At 53.2% G+C, this 20446-nt stretch overlaps 1 protein-coding gene across 3 annotated transcripts in view; it reads right to left on the bottom strand.

The window, feature by feature from the left end:
* The window catches only part of SIK3 (SIK family kinase 3), a 124452-nt gene that overhangs the window by 14355 nt on the left and 89651 nt on the right, over window positions 1-20446 (bottom strand). For 2 of the 3 annotated variants that reach the window (XM_030888381.2, XM_045283638.1), the window contains exons 6-20: window positions 19261-19379; window positions 18643-18753; window positions 18249-18389; window positions 17854-17931; window positions 17648-17757; window positions 15855-16008; window positions 15423-15578; window positions 11381-11451; window positions 9008-9151; window positions 4940-5090; window positions 4133-4258; window positions 3793-3878; window positions 3198-3307; window positions 1949-2288; window positions 505-1382 (exon numbers count right to left, since the gene is read on the bottom strand). In XM_030888381.2, the coding sequence (XP_030744241.1) occupies window positions 505-1382; window positions 1949-2288; window positions 3198-3307; window positions 3793-3878; window positions 4133-4258; window positions 4940-5090; window positions 9008-9151; window positions 11381-11451; window positions 15423-15578; window positions 15855-16008; window positions 17648-17757; window positions 17854-17931; window positions 18249-18389; window positions 18643-18753; window positions 19261-19379 (2775 nt within the window). The remainder of the gene's footprint in view (window positions 1-504; window positions 1383-1948; window positions 2289-3197; window positions 3308-3792; window positions 3879-4132; window positions 4259-4939; window positions 5091-9007; window positions 9152-11380; window positions 11452-15422; window positions 15579-15854; window positions 16009-17647; window positions 17758-17853; window positions 17932-18248; window positions 18390-18642; window positions 18754-19260; window positions 19380-20446) is intronic. The other variant, XM_004712797.3, reaches the window with a different exon arrangement.

Below are 20446 nucleotides of genomic sequence, written 5' to 3'. Positions count from 1 at the left end.
TTTAATCCTCCCAAACCCTCAGACCGCATTGTTTCTTCACAGGTGAAGAACGTGAGGGGCAGAGTGCTTGCAAGGCAGAGGCAAGACAGAGCTAGGGTGCTCGGGCTCTTGGCCCGACCTCCTCTACGTTAAATCACACGCTCTGACTTTCTCTTGTCGAGAAGTTACAGCCAGCCACTGTGACGGAAGCCAGGAAACGGCGGGTTCTAGGAAAGCCTGGTATGAACATGAGAAGACATGATCTATGAGAAGACACGATCTAAGAGAAGACACGATCTACGAGCGCAGCACTAACGCTGCAGCATGATCTTCCTCTTGAAAATCAACCTCTTCCCCACCAATCCCAGCTTCTGACACGCTTCTCCCCCTCAGGAGCCCTAGGGTCTTCTCAGGAAGCCTTTCTCCTGAGGCAGAGAGTGCTGGCTGAGAAAAAGACCGGGTGGCAGAGTCAATGAAGTGGGGAAGCCCGGCCCGGGGCTTTCACCATGGAGGGCGGGCGCTTACCTCGGCTGGGAACCTTACTCCTACTGAACGCAGCTGTCGGCTGATGTCGGAAGGGATGCAGGCCCAGCTCCTGTGCATGGCTCACGGACCCTAGCAACGACTCAGGGTCCCCAGGTCCACCGGTACTCAAGAGCAGGGGGCTGTCCTGGCCAGCTTTGGTCAAGGAATTTGCACTCTTACTGTCTAGAAAGCCCTCCTTGGCCCCCTCGCACGAGCAGTCCTCCTCCATGCTCTCTGGGTGCACGAGGGCTGGCTGGTGAGCATGCCCGTGGGGCGGTGGGTGCGAGGAGACCTGAGCGGCACACTCCTGTGCTCTGACTTGTAGAAGGTGCTGGGGGCTGGTGTGGTGGTGGTGGTGGTAGGAGTCAGCGTTTTGGTAAGGTAATGCCTGGTGCTCTGCCATGCTCTGTCCCCCAAGACTCGACGCCAGGCCCCCAGCGTCGCCGTGGCTCATATGCCTGAACAGTTCATGATACTCGTGCTGCTGCTGCTGCTGCCGCTGCTGCCTTTTAATGAGCTGCGCAAACTCCGCGGGGGGAAGCCGGATGTCCGAGTGGCCCGTGAGCGAGTGCCGGGGAGAGAGCAGTCCTTGAAGAATGTGTGGTACCTGCTGGTGTCTGGTGTAGTCCGGCGGCGTGGGGGACAGGAGGGCCTGCTGTAGTGCGGACGTGGTGTAGTGCGGCGGCGGCTGATGTGCGCTGGGAGGGAAGGTGGGGAACGGGTCAAGGGGAGGGACTTTCAGGGCGGGAGCTGCAGGGAAGCCCACTCCGGCTGAAGGGCTGTAGCTGCAGGGGGCAGCCTGGCTCTGGTCCGAGAACAGCTGGGGGTGCAGCTGGGCCTGGTCGTAGTTAGCAGGGGAGAATCGACTCCCATTCAAGCTGCAGAAACAAAAGGGAGTGAGTTCTGGGCACCCCTGGAGCTGGTGTGCTAGGGTCCCCCTGGGAATAGCCACGGCTCTTCCTTAGTGGGGTGTGCCCGCTGGCACAGAACGGAACAGGGGCGACGGGGCTGTCTTACCACCCCTGGACACCCCCCCTGGACACCTATCCCATGCACTCACTGCCCTGAGACGGGAGCACTGTGCGCCTCACACGCCCAGCAGAACTGGTCTATGTCCAAACCTCACTGGCGTGGTTAGGAAGCACGAGGCTCTTAGAGGAGCGACAGGGAGGTAAAGACACGAATGTCATCGGCAACCGGACAGTGGCATTGTCACAAGCTCCTCTAACAGGGCGGAGCGTCTTTGCTCTTTCCTCCTCTGTCTCCTGAGCATCTTTTTCCTGGGTCAACGAACAGGTCACGAGAGCACCGCCCCAAACCCACCTCCCTGGTTTTATAAAGGCTGGGACAAGAGGTGTGTGGCCCAACCAACACAGTCCAGCCAGGCTCCTCCTCTCCCCCTCCTGCCCTCTCTCCCTGACCGGGTGACTACAGGCAGCCTTACCTGTGGGCCTCTGCACTATCGGCGCTCAGCTGCTTGGACAGGGGCCGGTGCGCGTAGCTGAGGGTGGCAATCAGGCTGTTACGATGCTGCATCTGAATCTGGCTGGCATTGGGAGAGATGGCAAGGCCCCTCCCGGATGCGCTGGCAGCTGTCCCTGGCACGCTGCTGAGCATGTCCACGGGCTCCTGGACTTGGATGGTCACCTGCTGGGACTGGGTGGGCTGTGGCAGGCTCAAGCGGGTTAGTGCCACGTTGGGAGGAGGAGAGCAGCTCTCAGGCTGTTGTTGGAAGAGTGCGCTGCGGGAGGGCAGGCCTTGGAACTGGGAGGGAGATGCAGCACCTGGAGAAAAAGAGACCTGGTGTGACGGACGCCCGGGGGGTCTGGATCGAACGGGAGCAGGTCAGGGTATGCAAGGCTGCTGCCTGGGCTCACTGGGAGAACTCGTTAGAACAATGGCTCCCAGGTTCTGCCCACAAAAGTCAAGTTCAGCAGGTCAGGATGGGGCTCCAAGGATTTGCATTTCTCCTATGTTCCTTTGAAAAGCTGAGCCCTCGGTTGTCCTTTGAACAGCCCTGCTCTAGGGCAATGCTTCCTAAACTCTACTGGGCCAACAAATGGCTGGGGGCTTGTATGTGAATGGTAGATCCCCATCCCATCGAACCCAGGACGCGGTTGGTCGGGGAGCGTGGAGTAGGGGTTGCCCAGCAAGGGATCTGTGTTGTGCGGTGTCACTTAGAGATTACCCACTATGGGAGCAGCTACACACTCAAAGTGCTGCCCTCTGAAGACACCTACCAATCAGAGCACACTCATCTTCACTTCCGTCTAAACACCCGCAAGAGAAGGGCCCGCGTGCCCGCGGACTAGCCGAATGGGTGCGTGGTAATAAGGAAACCAGGGTAGAATGTTGACTTTAGTAAGGGAGGGGAGAACTGTCAAAAACTTGAAAAATAGCTACCTTCCCTGGGAACTAACCTAGTGCCAGACGCTTCCAAGTGCTTCCCCGTCCCTACTCCTGAAACTGTGACATCAGCCCTAGTTCACCTGTGACAAAACCAGGCGCACAGCCACCTCGGCCATGAGCTGAGTTTGCACGGCAGAGGAGCTGGCAGAACCAGGATTCACTCTGGGGCGCTGGCTCTCAAGGCCACCCCCTGAGGCAGGATCCCATCCTGCCTTTGAGATCAATGGTTTGTGGAGTGGAACCTCCGGAGGTCTGGACGGTTGCAGCCGACCCTGTCCACTCACCGTGAGACTGGATCATGGCACTGCTCATCGGGGGAGGGCTGTTACTGGGCTGCCTGAAGAGATGGTTGTTGGGATGGCTGGGAGGTGGGCTTGAAGGCTGAATCCTTAACCTTGAACATAACACAACCAGTGAGTGAAATTAACCTCCCATTTCTGCCTCAGGATACACATAAGTAGGAGCTTTTACTTTATGGTTTAAGTTTTTTGTTGTTGTTTGTTTTCATAAGCCTCTGTACAGAAAAAAATCATACACCAACTATCCACCACAGTCTACCTAGAGCCAGCCGACATCTTGTTTACCAGACGGCCAGACAAAGGCGACGCTCCCAGTGTCTCACCATCTGGCCTGGCCGCCCACCTGTGTTAGACCCCAGATCAATGTGTAGAGGGGGGCTACGAAAATCAAGTGGCACAAGGGATTCGCATCTCAGAGAGGCACCGGCAATCTAAATCGCTGCCTCCCCTTGCAGACAGTCTTGTAAGACGAAGGCTAAAAGTCAGTCCACATCTCCCGTACGAGTCAGGCCAAGGACACCAAGCAAGAGACAATGGCTTAGGCATTAACAAAGGAAAAGAAGGACAAAAGATTCATTACCTCTGGAGCTGGTGGGTAAGGAGGGCTGGTTGGTTTTCACATGCGGCCTGAAGAGGTGGAGAAGGCTGAGGGGGGCAGATCGACTCCTGAAACGTGGGGGGAGGCGGGGAGAGGCACAGGTAAGCGTGAGCGTGGAGAGGCACCAGGGCTATTCTCGGGCAGGGAAGAAACAGAAAGCGCTGTTGTCCATCACAAACGTGTGGTGGCGTCTCTACCCAAGCGGGCCCACCGTGAACACCACTCAACCGCACTATGCCCTGAGAGGTGTCCTCCAGGATCCACAGGCACACCGGCCGGAAAGCAAACTGCAAAGTTGGCGAAAGCCAGGGGGAAGGCCTACTTGGATCTGTTGCTGCAGCGTTTGGTGGTGCTGCTCCTGCTGGTACAGCATATGCTGCTGCTGGGTCTTCTCCAGGGTCCGCTCATCAATCTGCCCCCCGTACATCTTCTGCAGCTGCTCACACTCCTGAAGGGAAAGCAGTTGACACAGATGGGATGCCGCCAGCTCCACCCCACGCAGGGCGCTCGGCAGATGCAGATCTGCCCCAGGGCCTCACGGGCAGAAAGAACCACCACAGGAGAACCGCGTCCTCGGTGCGCAATGAACCCCTGGACACAGGTCATCGGTGTGCTAGGTAGAGCCATACTCTGGCTTCGTGTGCAGGCACGGGAACCACCGAGCATGTGGACAAGCAGAAGCGTTCAGTGTGAAATCTGTGCCCCTCGAAGCTTGGCTGGGTCATTCGGGAAGGCAAAAGGCCACGGCCTGCCACAGAAGCCTGAAGGTGGGCTTCCTTGCCCTGGGAGCAGCACCGTGGAGCCGCTGGAGAATCCCAGGTAGGAAGCACGTAGAGCAGGCAAAGCAATGCCAGCTGACTTAGCAGCCCTTCCCTGGTGCTCCCCACGGACACCCGAGCCCTCCAAGCCCTCTGAAGGAGACACGCTCAGTCCCTTCCTAGGGCAGCAAGTGCCATCCCGAGGAGAGCTGTGCGTAGCAAGTGAGGAAAGATTGTTAGAAAGCGAGCCCTTTGCAACTGCATGGTTGCCGACACGGAGCGGGTGGAAAGGTTACCCGCCCCAGGCCTCCTGCATTACTGGCCTCTGCTACTCATGCTTCTTCAGAGATGCCTGCCATCTCCGCCATTACCTGCTGCAACTGCTTGATGCTGCTGCTGTTGCCCATTTTTTCCAGGTGAGCTTTGAAGGCCTGGATGCTTGCAGCCCCATCTGAGAAGCGGCGCACAGGGGAGAAGCGCTCCGTGGGGAGGTGCAGGGTATTGGAGTCCTTGTAGGTAGAGCTGAATACATGGGAAGAGAAGGTTAGGGGCAAGGACACAGGGGTTCTGATCACATCACATAGGGACTGCTGGTCCAGAGAAACACAGACGCCGGCTGCCCGTGCATCCTGCATGGTATGCCACCGCCAAAGGTCAGCTGCTTCCCTGCCCTGCATCTCTCCACCGAGCTCCAGGGGCACACTTTCTGTTCCCACTTACCTTCCGGTGGCTCGGTTTCCGAGCCTGCTGAGGTCCTGGGATCAAGTGTGGCCGGTTCTTACAATATTCTATAGCCCCAGAGTGAGCAACATGGCACTCACTGCCACTGAATCCATGCTGACTCACAGCGACCCCATGTGGGTTTCTGAGACTGTCACTGTTCTGAGACTGTCACTGTTGACGGGAGTGGAAAGCCCAGTCTTTCTCCAGCAGAGCTGCTGGTGGTTTTGAACTGCCGACCATGCAGATGGCAGGCCAATACGTAACCACTATGCCACCAGGGTTCCTTAGAGAAGAGCTTCTAAATACACGCCCAACCTCCCCCTACCCCCACCGGGCTGGGTTGTATACCTCTCCCTTTTACAACCATCTCTCCACTTAGTGCCAGGACTGTAGATAAGCCCCCGTTTCTTCCTGAGTAGTAGTCTGTGGTTGTGCTGAAAGATGGGCAGGCAGTGGGGCTGGAGGACATCTGCTCTCCAGGTCAGAAGCAGCATATTCTTAAGGAACATGGGCCCTGAGATTCTGCATAGACCTGATCAACCCGAGGCTACCTACTGTGGAAATTCACCTCTCAAAGCAGCTGCAGCTCCTCCAGCCTCCCAGTGAAAGGGTCACGTGGATTACCTTCAAACTCCATCAGAACCCAGCCAGTATCTTACCGGAGAAAGAACGGCCTATTGATAAGGGCTGCCTAAGACAACGTCGGGGGTTAGAAGCTAATACCTGCACTTATGATCTAATCAGAAAGCCATGCTCCTCGGGTAAACAGATAACAGAGTACCGAGGCAGCACTCCGACAGCTGATGGAAAGGACCCAGGGTCCATGCCCAGGGCAGAGATAACATTATACTGCTCTGTGGGCAAAGTGAGTTCTCATCTGGACCTTTATTTATTTTGGATGGAAGCAAAAACAATCGTTTTTGTTTTTTTAAGGGCATGTGAACAAGAAAGTTTAAATATGCTCTGAGTGGCCGGGGAGGGACCCAGAGGAATCGGATGGCTGTGCAGCGGTGTCAAGAGAGTCCTGGCAGCAGGGGAAAGGCCTTTCCCTTGCGTTTCTAGTACTTGTTCTTCCGACGATGGATTGGTATGACTGTGCAATTCTGTGGGTACCCCAAACCACATGATTTAGGGGGCACAATCCAGAAACAGTGGCCAGGAGAGGTGCTCCCAGGAGCAGGCTCCTGAATAGTTTTCATTTGTTTTCTACGTTAGACTTTTGCAGTTCAAGCAAGCAAATACTATTTTCACCTACAACGTGACCCCTCCCCTTTCACTGTTTTTGGGGGTGATGAACACTTTTCTGATCCACTCAGAATGCTGTGCTCTGGCAGTGCACTGAAGCCCTCCTCTCCCAGCCAAGAAAGCACTCCTGGCCCAGGTGTTCCAGGACTTTTTCAGCTCCGCTCAGTGCAACTCATTAACTCCAGAGGATCTGAACCGTCGTCTTGAAGCCACCACGCCTGGGGCAGCACTGATGATGTCGGCTGTGGGACTGTCCTTAGCAGCCCCGTCCAAACTCAGGGCAGCCCCTGGGAGGCTGTTGTTCCCACGATACTTGTCAACCAGGAATCTGGTACAAGATGGTAAAATCCATCCTGCATTAGTGCCATGTTAATACATTACATGCAATTCGGAAACAGATTATCTTCCCGGATCAGAAAAGCTGATCTGAACGCCTCTTCTTTCTCCGTGTTTGGATGTCATTGCACCTTGGAGGAAGAGCTGGAGAGGCCTTTTCACGCCCCAAATAAAGGGACTGCAAGAGCCCAGCCACAGTCTCACTTACGGCCTTGGGGAACTGTTTTTGGTTTTCTCTCAAAGGCTAACCTCACTTTCTACTGTTGCCCTATTGTTTACAGTGACTCTACATGCCCCCCACCCCCTCCCAGCCCCATCAAGTCACGTTGAGTGTGTACAACAGCCCTTACATAACCGTCTGCTCATAGAGCATTGTTTCTTTTCATTCCACTGGTTTGGGCTCAGAGAACTCCTGAAATGCTTTTAGCAAGAGTGTTCACCAGGGAACAGACAGCAGACACTGACCCAGCAGGCAGGGCCTCGACAGGACCTGCAGGCGGGGCGGGAACGTCTTCCCCAAGCAGCACCTGCCAACAGGTCAGAGGGTCTGCGGTCAAGGCCGACTGAAGAGGCATGCTGATCTTCACATTTCCCAGAATAAGAATACCTCCCAAGGAACACACAGGATTGAATGAGGACACGCACAGGGCTTCAACTACACACTTCACTCTGACAAGGGCTGAGAACGCAAGTGTTCCACTGTGGGTGAGGAGACATGGAAACGAGGGGAGACGGAGGAAGAGAAGGTCTATTAGGAGGACATGTGCAGCGCGGCACAGTGCTACTAAGAAATCTCGGGACGTTTATGGGAGGGAAACAGAGCAGCTCTCCAATATATCACCTCAAGTCCCCTCTGATATGAGCTCATAATCCAGGTCCTAAGAGACTGTCGTCAGCGACAACAGTGTTGTTCTGTGCTAGCCAGGGTTTGACTCCTCTGCTTGCCCTCAGACCATTCTCGCTAAGTTACCAGCAAGTCTCTCTGCCTTCCTCAGAGTTCCAGCATGGCACCGACAAGGCCCGGCCTACTCAGGGTTCCTCTGTCTCTTCTGACTGCTTGGTGGGTGGCTAAGCCCCCCAGTGTGAGGTGGCTTCACCAGCTCACCAAAAAAACAGAGTTATCAGAGGGGCTCCCTTGGGAACAGCTTGCTCTGCAGCTCTCCTAAGCCAGGGTGTTCTTCACAGGCCTGTCCCACCCCACAAAGAAGAGACTAGCATAAGACAAGCTCTGGTTACTGGTCGTGGCACGGGGCGCTGTGTCCCGTTGGCAGGGGAGGAGCTTCCGGATGGACACAGCTACAACGTGCAGTCATGGAGGTATTCATCTAATGAAGTGGCCGGCCCCGCGGTTTCCAGGTCCAGCAGGATTCCATCTTATGGCATTTTCTTGGTCAGGAAGGTTGGTAAGTTCACTCTCATGTCTTCAAGAGGATGGATTACAAATGGAATCAAGACTGGCAAGAGGATGTGGCCACAAAAATCCTGCAAGAGCGACTTCTCAAGCATGCAACTCAAGAGATGCGGTCCCTCTGCGCCACCATTCACCAGGGGCTCTTCCTGCAGCCCCGCCCGCACGCAACTCAAGAGATGCGGTCCCTCTGCGCCACCATTCACCAGGGGCTCTTCCTGCAGCCCCGCCCGCACGCAACTCAAGAGATGCGGTCCCTCTGCGCCACCATTCACCAGGGGCTCTTCCTCCAGCCCCGCCCGTCCAATGTGACGCGATATGCAATGCGTGTTCTTTTGCGGGCGCTGGGTTATTAAAGATGGAGCTTACTGGTAAGACTATAAATCTTCCTATTTTCCAGGTGGCTTTCCAAGAGCTTCACCTGCTCTCAGGTTTCAAGTGCAATGTCATCTATGAGTCAACCTCTAGAGTCATGACAACCAACCGCAGACAATAAACCGGATAAGGATCGAGAGAGAAGGATGTTGTGTGGCCCCAGGGCCCAGGAGAAAACCTTTGCCCTGTGTCTGGCTTAGTACAAGGAGCTAGCTGCATTAGATGGAAGTTCAAGATGACAGGTGACTTCCATTTAAAACCTGGATGCTAGTCACCGTCATTGCAAGACCAATCAGAAGGGCGCCTATCTGATGAACCTCAGGGGGCTGACACAGCTCATGTGGCTACTCACCGATGCTGATCAGGTACCAGGTGAGGAGGCCAGACCCGGGGACGGAAAGGCTGCTGTCCTAGTTGCCGTTGTAGGTCCGGTGGGATCTCAGCTGTAGGGTTGGTCATGGCCAGTGTGTGTCTTTTGGACCTATTTGCCAAGTACCTGCAACAAGCAGGAGCACATTTCACAGTGAAAACGACGGACAGGAATATTCCTCAGCAAGAAGCACTGGAAGCTCATCCAAGGCACTCAGCATGAAGTCACGCCGGAGCTGAGAGAGGGCTCACTGCGAGCAGACCCCTGACTGGAAGAAGTGAAACGGGTCTGGCTGGCCAACAAAAGTCGGCTTCACACTGCGGCGGCTAAGTCCTGAACTCAGAGTAGCTGCTGAAGGGAAGAAAGAAGACCGGTCTAGCTCATCGAGATAAGAGGATCAGTGCTCCCTACATCAACACATCCACCAAAAGAGGACCGCAGCTTGTCAATTCCACGGCTCGCTCTCTCCCAAAGTTCCAAAATACAAGGCGGTTCCCCAAGGCAGAGGGAACGGGCCATAGAGAACCGTTCGAGATGAACCAAGAAAGCGGTTCAAGACTCTACATATGCCTCTGGATCCCAGGTTCAGAGCGCTTCCTCTCTGTCCGTCACTATTTTCAAGACCCTCCCATGTGGGATAGATAAGAGAGTCCCCGGACCAGCACTTGCCTCATGGCCCCGACCTTAACTCAATCACCAGAGAAGAAAAACGGATGCGGTCCAGGAGAACCCATTCTCTAGAGGATGAAGAAATAAAAGCACAGGAAGTGGTTCAAATTGCTGTTGCTGTTTTTAGGACAAAAACGGGCAAGGAAACAGTGGAGCTTCAAGAGGTGACGAGGTGCCCCAGCCGACGGGTTTTATTCTGCTGCTCTCTCGACCCACCACGTCCTCAGGAGCATCGATGAGGGAGAGGTCAGTCCCCCTTTGGTGCATGACGCCCTCCACCTGCTGAGGGTGTGGAGCAAAGAAGGTTGACTTCTCCTCCTCCTCACATCACAACCGAGGGGCACCCTAACCTCGAGGTGCTGATCTCAGCAAGGTGGACGGGGGAGACCTGGGCAAGGAGGAGAACACAACTGCTGCCCACTGAAGGGTCAAAGGCAGTGAATTTCCTAATCTCTCAGGTCCTGGATCTTCAGGACAGCGCAGGACCCATTTGAAACCTTATTGTGCTTTTCTGTTTGCCAACAAGCAAAACGGCATCAACAGCATCAAGAAGAAAAAAAAGTGATCAGAATGTCCTTCTCCCGGCTAAGGTGCAGCAGGAGCCGGCCCATCTACCACCGCCATCTCTGCCTCTTACACAGCCGCTCGCTCGCCCGCTCACTCGCACAGAACTCCGGGGCAGAAGACCACACTGGCCGGGACCGCTCAGTGCGGAGGAAATGGTCTCGTTTCCTTTTTTAACGACTTCGCCCAGTTAAGCTACAAACAGGTAACAGACTGTGATTGGCGGTATGTAAACTTGCATTAGGTCAGTATTATTTGATAAAGACACCCAAAGTTTCCCAAGAGCCCATGAAAACCATTTTATTTCAACTTCCCTCAAGGGAGAACATATAATCTTTTTTAAGAACACCTGTATTTCTGGGAAAATACATGCTGAATTCTGGTCAAACCCCCTCCCCAGAAAATAAAAGACAATTCCCCCAAGGGGGCATGCATGGAGCTGAGGGCCACAGCTCAGGGGACTGCGGGGTATGAACAAACAGGAGAGCAGGCCTGCGCCACTGCTGTTTTCTGTACTTCAGGCATCTCTCAACAAGGTTCTGCAAACAATGGATACTTGCATCTACTCCTGGACCAAATCCCATGTTCATTGTTGTTTTGTTTATTTTTCCTCCCCCCAAAATAGCTTTGTTGGTACAAGGGGCAGGAAGAAACACAGAAGCACACAACACACAATAACAAGAGGTATTCATTCTCCTGGAAGGGAAGAGTCCAGGCCAGAGGTCCGTGGCCAGACTAGCTAGGATCACGGTCATCCCACATCTCCAATTCCTTTCAGGAAGCAGTTCTCGGCAGGTAGGAGTAGGCTTTGGGCCTTGTGAATACTATCAGAGTTGCAATAGGAAGGCGGGGCAAGGGAGGAAGGAGGGAGGGGAGAGAAAGTTCTTATGGTTATTGCTGTCACTTAGGGGACTTCCAGTGGCGCTTATAGAAATGGCATGTTCTGGGTAGTCTTCGGTGTACTTCCATGTGGGGAGGCACGAGCCATCTGGTTCGAGCAAAGAGCCCACACACATGTCGCAGCTGCGCTGTACCACCGCCTTGGGCAGAGGGGACCGCTCGCTGGTTGCAGGGGGAGCCTGCCCCAGGACGTTCTGCAAGGCCTGCCAGATGTCACATTACCTCTGCACAGCTTCCGGGTCGGGCTCCCCATCCGAGCTCTCCTCGTCCACAGGGGTCACTGCTGCCACTGCCTGGGGAGACAGGAAGGGAAAGCTCAAGGTGGCGGCTCATTCGATTCGGCACATGCCTCCCATTTGAGACGTCAGTGTGAACCAGGCCGGCCTGCTCTTTGGCTTGCAAAATGTGCCTAGGGCCTTAGGGCATGCGCAGCCTCCATGACTTTGCATTGCCCCTCTTTTTCCTGGTCAGGGTCCGGTCACGTTCGTGCAGATCGCTTCCCCTTAGCCACCTTCACCGCTCCATTGAGCGATCCAACAAGCAGGTGAATGTCGACTCGGCTCCAGGGTCAAGTGTGACTTTACAGAGACTCTCTGCCTTCATGTCTACGGTCCGCTGGAGGGCAGGGGTTCCTTAGGAAAGTGCAGGACCACTTGCATGGACAGAGTGCTTGGGGGTTTAGGGTATCCTTGTGCAGAAGCAAACAGCCAACCTGGGACCTGAAGGATGAACTGGGGCTGGCCAAGGAAATGGGGAGAAGGTGCGCATGTTCAAGGCTGAGAGGAAAGAGGAAGCGTGTGGGTGTTTGAGGACTGGAAAATCCAGCAGGAGAGAGTCCCCCAGAATGTCTTAGAGCGGACCTGCTTCATAACAATGCTAGCTCCAGAGTCCAGAAAGGCATCGTGGCTTTTAAACAAGATACGTATTAGGGATTCTCAAAAAGTTCATGGAAATAGGGAATTCAAAGACAATAGGATTTTTCCACAAACTGTTTTGAAGCTCCCTTGCCTCCACCCCCACCCCCAAATAAATGTGTCCAGGAAAATTTAGAACAGGACATGGAGATGTATAACTTGGAGGGCAACGCTTCCAGACACACTTGCTTCCCACGAGAACCCCCAGGGGCAACGAGAGCTCTCCATGCTCGCAGGAGTGGGGCTCTTGGTTCCTCTCTGCGTGTGGGCCGGCCGGCTGTGCACCTCCGTTCAGACTCACACCCCAGCACAATGCAGCGATTACAGAAAACAAAAGCGTTATAGGGAAACATGAAGAATTACAGAGGAATTATGGAAGAGCATTTAAAAAATGATGATCACTATAAAACAAGGCAAAACCTTTTTATTTTCCAATGGTGGGGGGGTGGGGGAGGGGGATGTTGGACTCCACGTCTCCAGGGTTTCCAGACCCTTTCCCGCTGTTCTGTGAGGGCGGAGCACACAGGCCTAGGCAGGAAGTGGCTAGAATTGAGGCCAGAGAGGAACACCACGGCCGGTTATAAATGGCCTTGAGTAGCACATTAAGAAGTTTATTTTGAGGGAGGGTGAATCACTACAGGATTTTCAAACGGGGACATGATGTTATGATTTATTTTAGAATGCCAATGCCCTTTAGTTGCAGTGTGAAAAGGGCGGATGATGAGGATCAGGGGCTAAGATTGGAAGCAAGGGAGCCAGCAGCGAGGAGGTCACCCTGTTAATCTAGGCAAAGGCTGACAGCAGCCTGAGAGAAGCTTAACAGGAGTAGCGGGGGTGAGGAGAAGTAAGAGGCTGAAGCACAGGCGGTGGCTCAGTGGCTTGCAATGTGGAGCAGGGGGCAAGGAGAATGCCAGCGACATTCACACGAACCTCGGGAGATCGGGGAGGAGCGCAGGCTGCTCGGCGTCATGATACGTGTGTTTGGGGACATGTTGGATTATAATTGCCAGTCGTAATGGGATCCCCAACTAAGTCTGTCCAGGAGGCAGCATGTCATCTGATGCATGGAACTCAAAAATTCTGGGCTGTAGAACCAGACGGGAACAGAACTAAGGGAGTGGACGAGCTCACCCCGGAAGAAAAGGAAAGTGACATGAGAACAGAGCCGGACATAAAGCGCTCGGTTTGGCCAACTTCGAGAAACAGGCAGAAAGTGACCCTGACAAAGAGAGGCCGGGTGTTGTGACGGTCGCACAGAAGCCAGGCAAAGAAAATACTTCCAGGAGAAAAGTGGTCGTCAATGACTAATAAGAGAGTCAGGAGGGCAAAAAGAATAGATTTAAAATGCCCAGGGAATTTATCAACCTGAGCTTCTTGGAAACACGGGCAAAATCCATTTCAGTGGGCAGGGCATGTCACCCACCTCTCATAAATCTGCTCCTGATCCTCCTTAACCTACACTGATCTTGCCCTTCCCTGCAACCTGGGCCATCTAATATGTCTGTGTTATTCACCGTGGTACTTGGTCGTCGATGGTATTTCACTATGATGCAAATACTTCACTCTTGTCTCCCTAGGTTATAAGCTCAGTGAGGCCAAGAACACATATCTAATTCTTCTGTTTTCTAGGGAGCAGTGTAACTGATAGGGTGGCCCAGGGGTCATGCCAGTCCACAAACTAGTTTGTTACTGATCTGTGCTAAGTAGAGAAAATCAAACATACGCTTTTATAAACTCGAACACAGCAATTTTAACAGAGCCATTTTGTCCGTCAGATTTCTGAATAAAAGATTTACCCTTGCGTTTGACAAGTTTTTCCATTTTCATTTTTCTAATTACTTATTTCTTTATAAAATGTTTAATCCATGATGGGATGAAGGAAAACACAAAACAAAATCGGTCCTCTATCACAGCAGCTGTCAAGAGATCAAAGGACACGTTGCAGTAGGTAAATCGGCTGCGCGAGACCTCTCTAGAGTGCTGAAAAGCAAGGATGCTACTTTGTGGACTAAAGTGCGCCTGACCCAAGCCAGGGGACTTTCAACCGTCTCATCTGCCTGTGAACGTTGGACACAGAATAAAGGAGACCAGAGAATGGATGCGTGTGAATTGTGGTGCTGGAGAAGAATACTGAAAGTACCAAGGACTGCTAAAAGGACAAAGGACACACCAATCTGTCTTGGAAGAAGTACGGTCAAGAATGTTCTGAAGGGGAAAAGGATGGCGAGAGTTTGTCTTACGTACTTCACACGTGTTGTCAGGAGAGACCAGAGCCTGGGGAAGGACAGCATGCTGGGCAAAACCGAGTGGCAGCAAGAAAGAGGAAGGCCCTTGGAGATGCAGGGACACCACGGCTGCAGCCACAGGCTCCAGCCCAGGACCAACGGTGAGGGTGGCCCAGGACCCGCAGTGATTCAGTCCGTGTGCATGGGGTCAGGGCACCTGGCAACAGCATCACGGATGGTCCGGGAGATTGTTGGTAGGTCCAAAAAGACCTAATGAGGGCCATGGACATAATTAATACCTGGTTTTACATACTGAGATAGAATGAGTGCATGGATAAATGAATGGGTTTGCCTACGATAGGAAAATAGTCAGGGATAAATGGGAAAGATCTTTGAAGGTGGCCATTTGAACACAGAGGAGACTGCCCAAGGAAGAGCGTGTGAGACCATCCATGCAGGGACTCCAGGTCATGCCAAAAGGGCCAGCTATGTGGATCCAAGAAGAAGGCGTTGATGAGGAGGTCCCCTCCTCCTGGGGAGGCAGCGAAAAGGCAGCTTGCTCACAGAGAGAAGCTCTACTCAGCTGCCTTCTAGCAGGAAAGACGGTATGAGAATGCTTTGGGGCAGGCTGTGGTGAGTCTGCCGAGTGGTGACAGGAACGTGCCTGTCCGTAACTAGGGAGACTCTCCAAGAGTAGGGTGCAATACAGAAACTATCTGGATAACTAAGGGAGGTGGCCAAAGATTGAGCCTGAAGAGAACAAAAATATACTGAAGGTCATTCATTGAGAATTCTGTACGCTAAAATGGGTGATACTGCCCCTGGAGGGCGCTGGAACAAGTGCAGGGAGGGGGGGGAGCATGGCAAGAACAGATACCTACACTTTATCTTGGATTATGGGTTATATAGTACAAAGGATTTTTAATTGACAGAGGAGCACTGAGAATTTTTTCTTTCTGAAAGGGGGGGCGAGTAGGCCAATGTTTGGGAACCTATGAATTTTTTTTTTTTTGAACCTATGAATTTGAGAGAAAGGAAATTCAGATATTTTAAGTTGGAGACTCCCTGGATTCCCAAATCTTAACCCCCACTCTCCTTATCAAAAGCGCCTGGAAAAGTACTCACGGGTGTCATTGTGACAAGCGGGGAAGGTCCCCGTGGGCGCTTCAGCAGCTGTTGGGCATGCAACTGGATGTTGGCTCCTCCATCGGATGCCCTTCGGCCAAGGGGGCCCATTCCATTCAGCAGCTGGAGGGCAGGTGGCTGTAACAAGGACTGCTCCTGCCCGGGGTAGATTGAGAAGGTTAGATTAATGAGGCTGGAGGAGGTGGGGGTGGGGAGATAGCTATAGTCTAATCTTCAGAAACTAAGGGATCTTTTCATATGGATCTAGTAAAATCTCCCACCCCCACCCCTTTTCATCCAAGCTGCTTTACAAGAGAAAGCCTCTTCTCTAAGGAGACCCTCAACTGGTGGGGAAGTTCTTGTGAAACCTCTCAGAGGAAGGGCAAGTTTGGCTCTTCTAGGGTGAGCCCTTGCCCGTAGCCAGGTCGGTACCTTGTACTCGAGTTGCCCAGTTGGCTGCAAATTCTGCATGGGCAACAGGTTGTGCATGAAGTTCATGTTCGGAGGCACCTGCAGGAACGGGGCCTGCAGATTGACCCCAGGAAAGCCAGGGAGGAGCTTCTGCAGGTCTTCCATCACTTCCGTGCTGACAGGAAACAGGACGAAGGAGAAGTGCCAGTAAGACGAGTCCCCAAAAGTGCTCACATACCAAAACAGATACCACTGCTAGAGTTTAAGTGCAGCTTATTCATTTACGTATTTTGAAGTTTCCTCCTGCGCCTGTCATTTTTCTCTATGTTCCTGGGGCACAGTAGAAACTCGATAGGTGGGAGTTTCCTCCTTGTCATTTTATGCTTTAGGGCTAGGAAGGTCTTTCCTGAAGTGACCCCTCCTGTAAAACCAAGAGCTCCAAGTTAAGAGGAAAGACCAGCCACCGTCCAGCCCAGGTCTGCAAGGCTTGGAGGTGAACTAGCCAGCTGCTGGAGGACCCAGGCCACCCGCCCAAACAATGGCCACCCACAGTGGCAAAGGATTCACTGGGGAGAGACTGCGATTCCCCTTATCAGAGGTGACGGGACTGCAGAGTCCTGGATGTGCAGGGCTGGCTGTCAGTGACAACAGTAGGTCTAACAGCCTATTTTACCCAGGGGCTCTTTCCACTGGCGAGGGCCACAGGACTCCGGCCCTCTGTACTGACACGGGCTGCAGGTGGCACGGAGTTCCTTGTGGGCTGAGAACCAGAAATGTAGAGAAAGGAAGGCTGTTTGGGACATTCCCTCGGGAAAAGAGATGACAAGAAAACCAGCTCTGCCCCTGGCTGGGCTTTCCAGAGACCTCCTGCCACAATCTCCTTTTCCCTGCTCTGCAAAGAAAATAGCCCCCCAGCACTGGAAGTCTCTGCTGTAGGGCAAAGACAGAGAGAGCTGGCCGTCAACACAGACAGCCCAGGACGGAACTACAGATGGTTTCCTCCCGTGGCATGGCCACGGGGAATCGCCTGAAGGACTGTTTGGGGGGGAAAGGCTTTGGGGAACGGGTACCTGTTCAGTGGTTTCTGGACCTTGTCCAGTTAATGTCATTGTTAGCTGTCTACATACATAACACACATGACATCGTGTCATTCGTCCGTACCTATCTCCCTAAGTCTTAAATCAGAACATCCATGAAACAAGTACCACTAGAAGACAGACAACTTCTCTAAAACCAGAAACATTTCAAGAAGCCCTTTATGGTGACTGCGATCCGAGGGCCCCACTCCCCATGGGCAAGGAGGCCGTTGTGATGTTCCTCAGGGGGTGGGCATCTTTGCCATGAAGGTGGCCAATGGCCCAGCAAGCACCGCTGCAGCTCCTTAAGTGCTGCAGTCAAATCCAGCCTGATCGTCCACGGGCTCATTCACTGCCACCGAATGGATTCTAACTCGGAGCGACCCTACAGGCAGGGAAGAACTGGCCCTGTGGGTTTCTGAGGCTGTAAAGCTTTACGGGAGTGGAAAGTCTCATCTTTCTCCCGAGGGGCGGCTAGTGGTTTGGAAGTGCTCTTCCTGCACGGTTAACTGACCGACTGACCTTGGAATTAGCCCAGGGCATAATCACTCTGCCTCCAGGGCTCCTGATGGATATACCAGGGACCCTGAATCTGGTTCCGTACTTGTCCTGGGCCCTGGGTTAAATCTCATCCGTGGGATACAATCACGCAGGGGAAGCATGCCATCCTAGCAACGGGAAGTGGAGCAGAAATTCCTTGCCTGGGTGTTCATCCAGGGTGGTGGGCCCAGTACTCACCGTGGGTCTGCCACCCCCACTGTGTGCCGCCTCATCGACAAATAGCGGACCAGTGCTTCAGGGGACGGCTCTTCACTCTCATCACTGTCCAAGTTCACCGTCCCATCGGCCTGAGGGGGAAGAAAGCACAATCTAATCAGAAGGGACAGGAAGAAGGGCACCGGAGGCAAAGGGGCCAGCCGACAGCAATCAGCGGTTCTACTTGCCTCCACGATCTGGTTCTCAGGGTTGATCAGCTGCACCTGGGGAACACTCATGTTCACCGCGGTCCCTGCCTGCTCTGCCTGGAAAGCAGCACACAGAGACACACACATACCTTAAGCACGAGATGGAAACGATGCGTGCTGAAATCTACATTTCCACCCCGGACGCCTTGCTTCCTCTACCCTTCAAAGAAACTACCATGAGATACTCTTCAGAGAGGACAATGTCTTCCAATGATTTGCTTTCTTAAAACAAAACGCAACCTGGTTGCCCAGGCCAGTGCCCGGAGCGCTCCTTCCAAGAAAGGTGCAGCTTGGCTTGCTCGCTAATAAAGGACAGGAGGGCCGGGAGGGCCAGAGGGAAGGAAGGGCAGGGCATCCCCTTGGCGTCACTTTACCTGGAGATTGACTTGTGTTTGAAAGGCCATGGTTCGGGGCAGGCTGGGTGCTCCAACACGTAAAGTCTTGTGTCTCCTATGACGATCACACAGCAGACTGTAGATGGCGCTGTAGTGGTCGTAGGCATCTGATCTCAAGGACTTTGAGGGAGTGCAGGGGAAGGAGAGAAAACCCCGAGTCAATTGGCATGCCACTGACCCAAACCCTTCCCGTGACACAACCAGAAGACCAAAGCACCTTCCTTCCTTCTTCCCAGGGCCCAGGGAAAGGGCAGAGAAAGATGAACAGGGAGAAAGCAAAAGGAGCCAAGTTTAAAAAAAAAAAAAAAAGAACAAACATGGGAATAGAAGGAGGTCTGTTATACTTCACTTGATTCTCCACTCTTGGAGATACCTGGAGGGTCCGCTCTTTGTCCAGCCCCATGTCCTCCATGGCCCCGAGGACGTCCTCATTCAGGGGCTCCGTCTGTCTTTCTTCTTTTAACTGCTGGCATTCAGCTATCAACTGTACATCACAAAAAAACAAGCTGTCAAACCTCCCTTTCACCGTACCAACGTGCATGACCTATGTAATGATCAAGCTACTTGCTGCTTGGTCATCTTATCATCTCATTCAGAACACAGTAATATCCTGGCCTCAAACAAAACGTAAACAAGGCAACCCTGAATGTATTCCACAAGATCTCTGCTTCCTGATGCTTTAGGTACCTGAGACGGCTAGGAAGGTTTAAATAAAGGTGCGATATGGGAGCTGTGAATCTGAGCACATTCAGCAGGAGGAGGAGAAATCCCCATGGGGTGAGCTGCAGAGCTGTGGGCTGTACTGCACCCCAAGCCAGGAAGGGGCTCTGACTTGGGGGACCAATGACTGGGAACTAATTTCGCTCTTTTTGCAACAACTCAGCTGATTTTCCACTTCTCCTTGCCCGCCTCTCTCGATGATGCATCAGTATCATGCAAGAACGGTTTGTCCCCACCACCCATCACTGCAGGCCACACACAACCGGCTCACCCTTTCAAAGTTGGGGTCGGCGTCCCCGAGCTTCATCCACTTGTGCTTGCAGATCTGCTCCATGGACAGGCGCCTGCTGGGGTCCAACACCAGCATGTGGCGGATCAGGTGCTCGCATTCTGCAAGACACACACACACACACAAAGCCGCCTTCAGGCCCAGGGGAGCGGGCGCGGAGGGTGCTGGCAATTTATGAGCAGGTGGACTTTCAAGATCCTTCCCTTTGCTTTGGTTTCTCTTGCTCCTTGACCCTACCTCATAGCTCACTCCAGAGGGGACTGGGTCAAGGCAGAAGAAGGAAATGCCAATCTGGCCCCGGACAGTGCCTCTACTGTAAGCCTGACCGGAAAACGCTGGGCAACAATCCATGGACTTCCTTCATTCTTAGGAGATGTGGCCTCGTGTAACACAGTTATGAAGAACTGAATGTCCTCTGAAGCGATTCAGTTTCTTATAAGGGTCTCGAAATATTTGATTCTATCCTCCTATAGGAATCATTGAGTGTATACCAATTGCTTTTGGCTTAGGTATGCAAAAAAAACGAGACTAAACTCATTGCCAGCAAGTCTGTGGTGACTCATCCCAGAATCCTCTAGGACAGGGCAGGTAGAACTGAGCCTGTGAGCTTCTGAGACTGTAATTGTTTACAGGCATAGAAAGCCCCACCGTTCTCCCGAGGAGCGGCTGGTGGTTTCAAACTGCCAACCTAGGGGTTAGTAGCCCAACGCGTAACCACTTTGCCACCAGGGATCCAGGTATGCAACAGCTCTCTTCGAAGCCCAGGGCACCTGATGTTTTTGATGGGACAGGAAGTAAGGGAGCAAAGGGCACAGCCACAGGCCGGCTCCCTCCTGCATGCACTTACCTTGTGTCCCAGCAGTGTTTGAACAGGACGGGTGCACTGAGCTGGGCTGGGAACTACCCAGATGCAGAGCCACAGCCAGCAGTTTCTTTGGGGCCTCATGATGTGTTACACTGCACCAAGGCCAAGGGCTCTCAAATCAAATCTGTTTCAAAACCACCCTCTCTTTCACAGTTTTCTCATCTGTAAATTGGGAGTACTGAGGATGCTGGGGGAGTAGAGGTTGTGAAGGAGGCGGTGATGATGATGAAAACAGACATCCTTCTGAGCAGTCTACACTCATCACACAGCAAACCGAGGGGGAAGGCCCTACCAGCGTTTTCA

The sequence above is a fragment of the Echinops telfairi genome, unplaced genomic scaffold (assembly GCF_000313985.2).
Source record: "Echinops telfairi isolate 266 unplaced genomic scaffold, ASM31398v2 ScPeMD7_7463;HRSCAF=8501, whole genome shotgun sequence".
Lineage (NCBI taxonomy): Eukaryota > Metazoa > Chordata > Mammalia > Afrosoricida > Tenrecidae > Echinops > Echinops telfairi.
The sequence above is the reverse complement of the archived record's forward strand: the minus strand, read 5'-3'. Positions and strand labels throughout refer to the sequence as shown.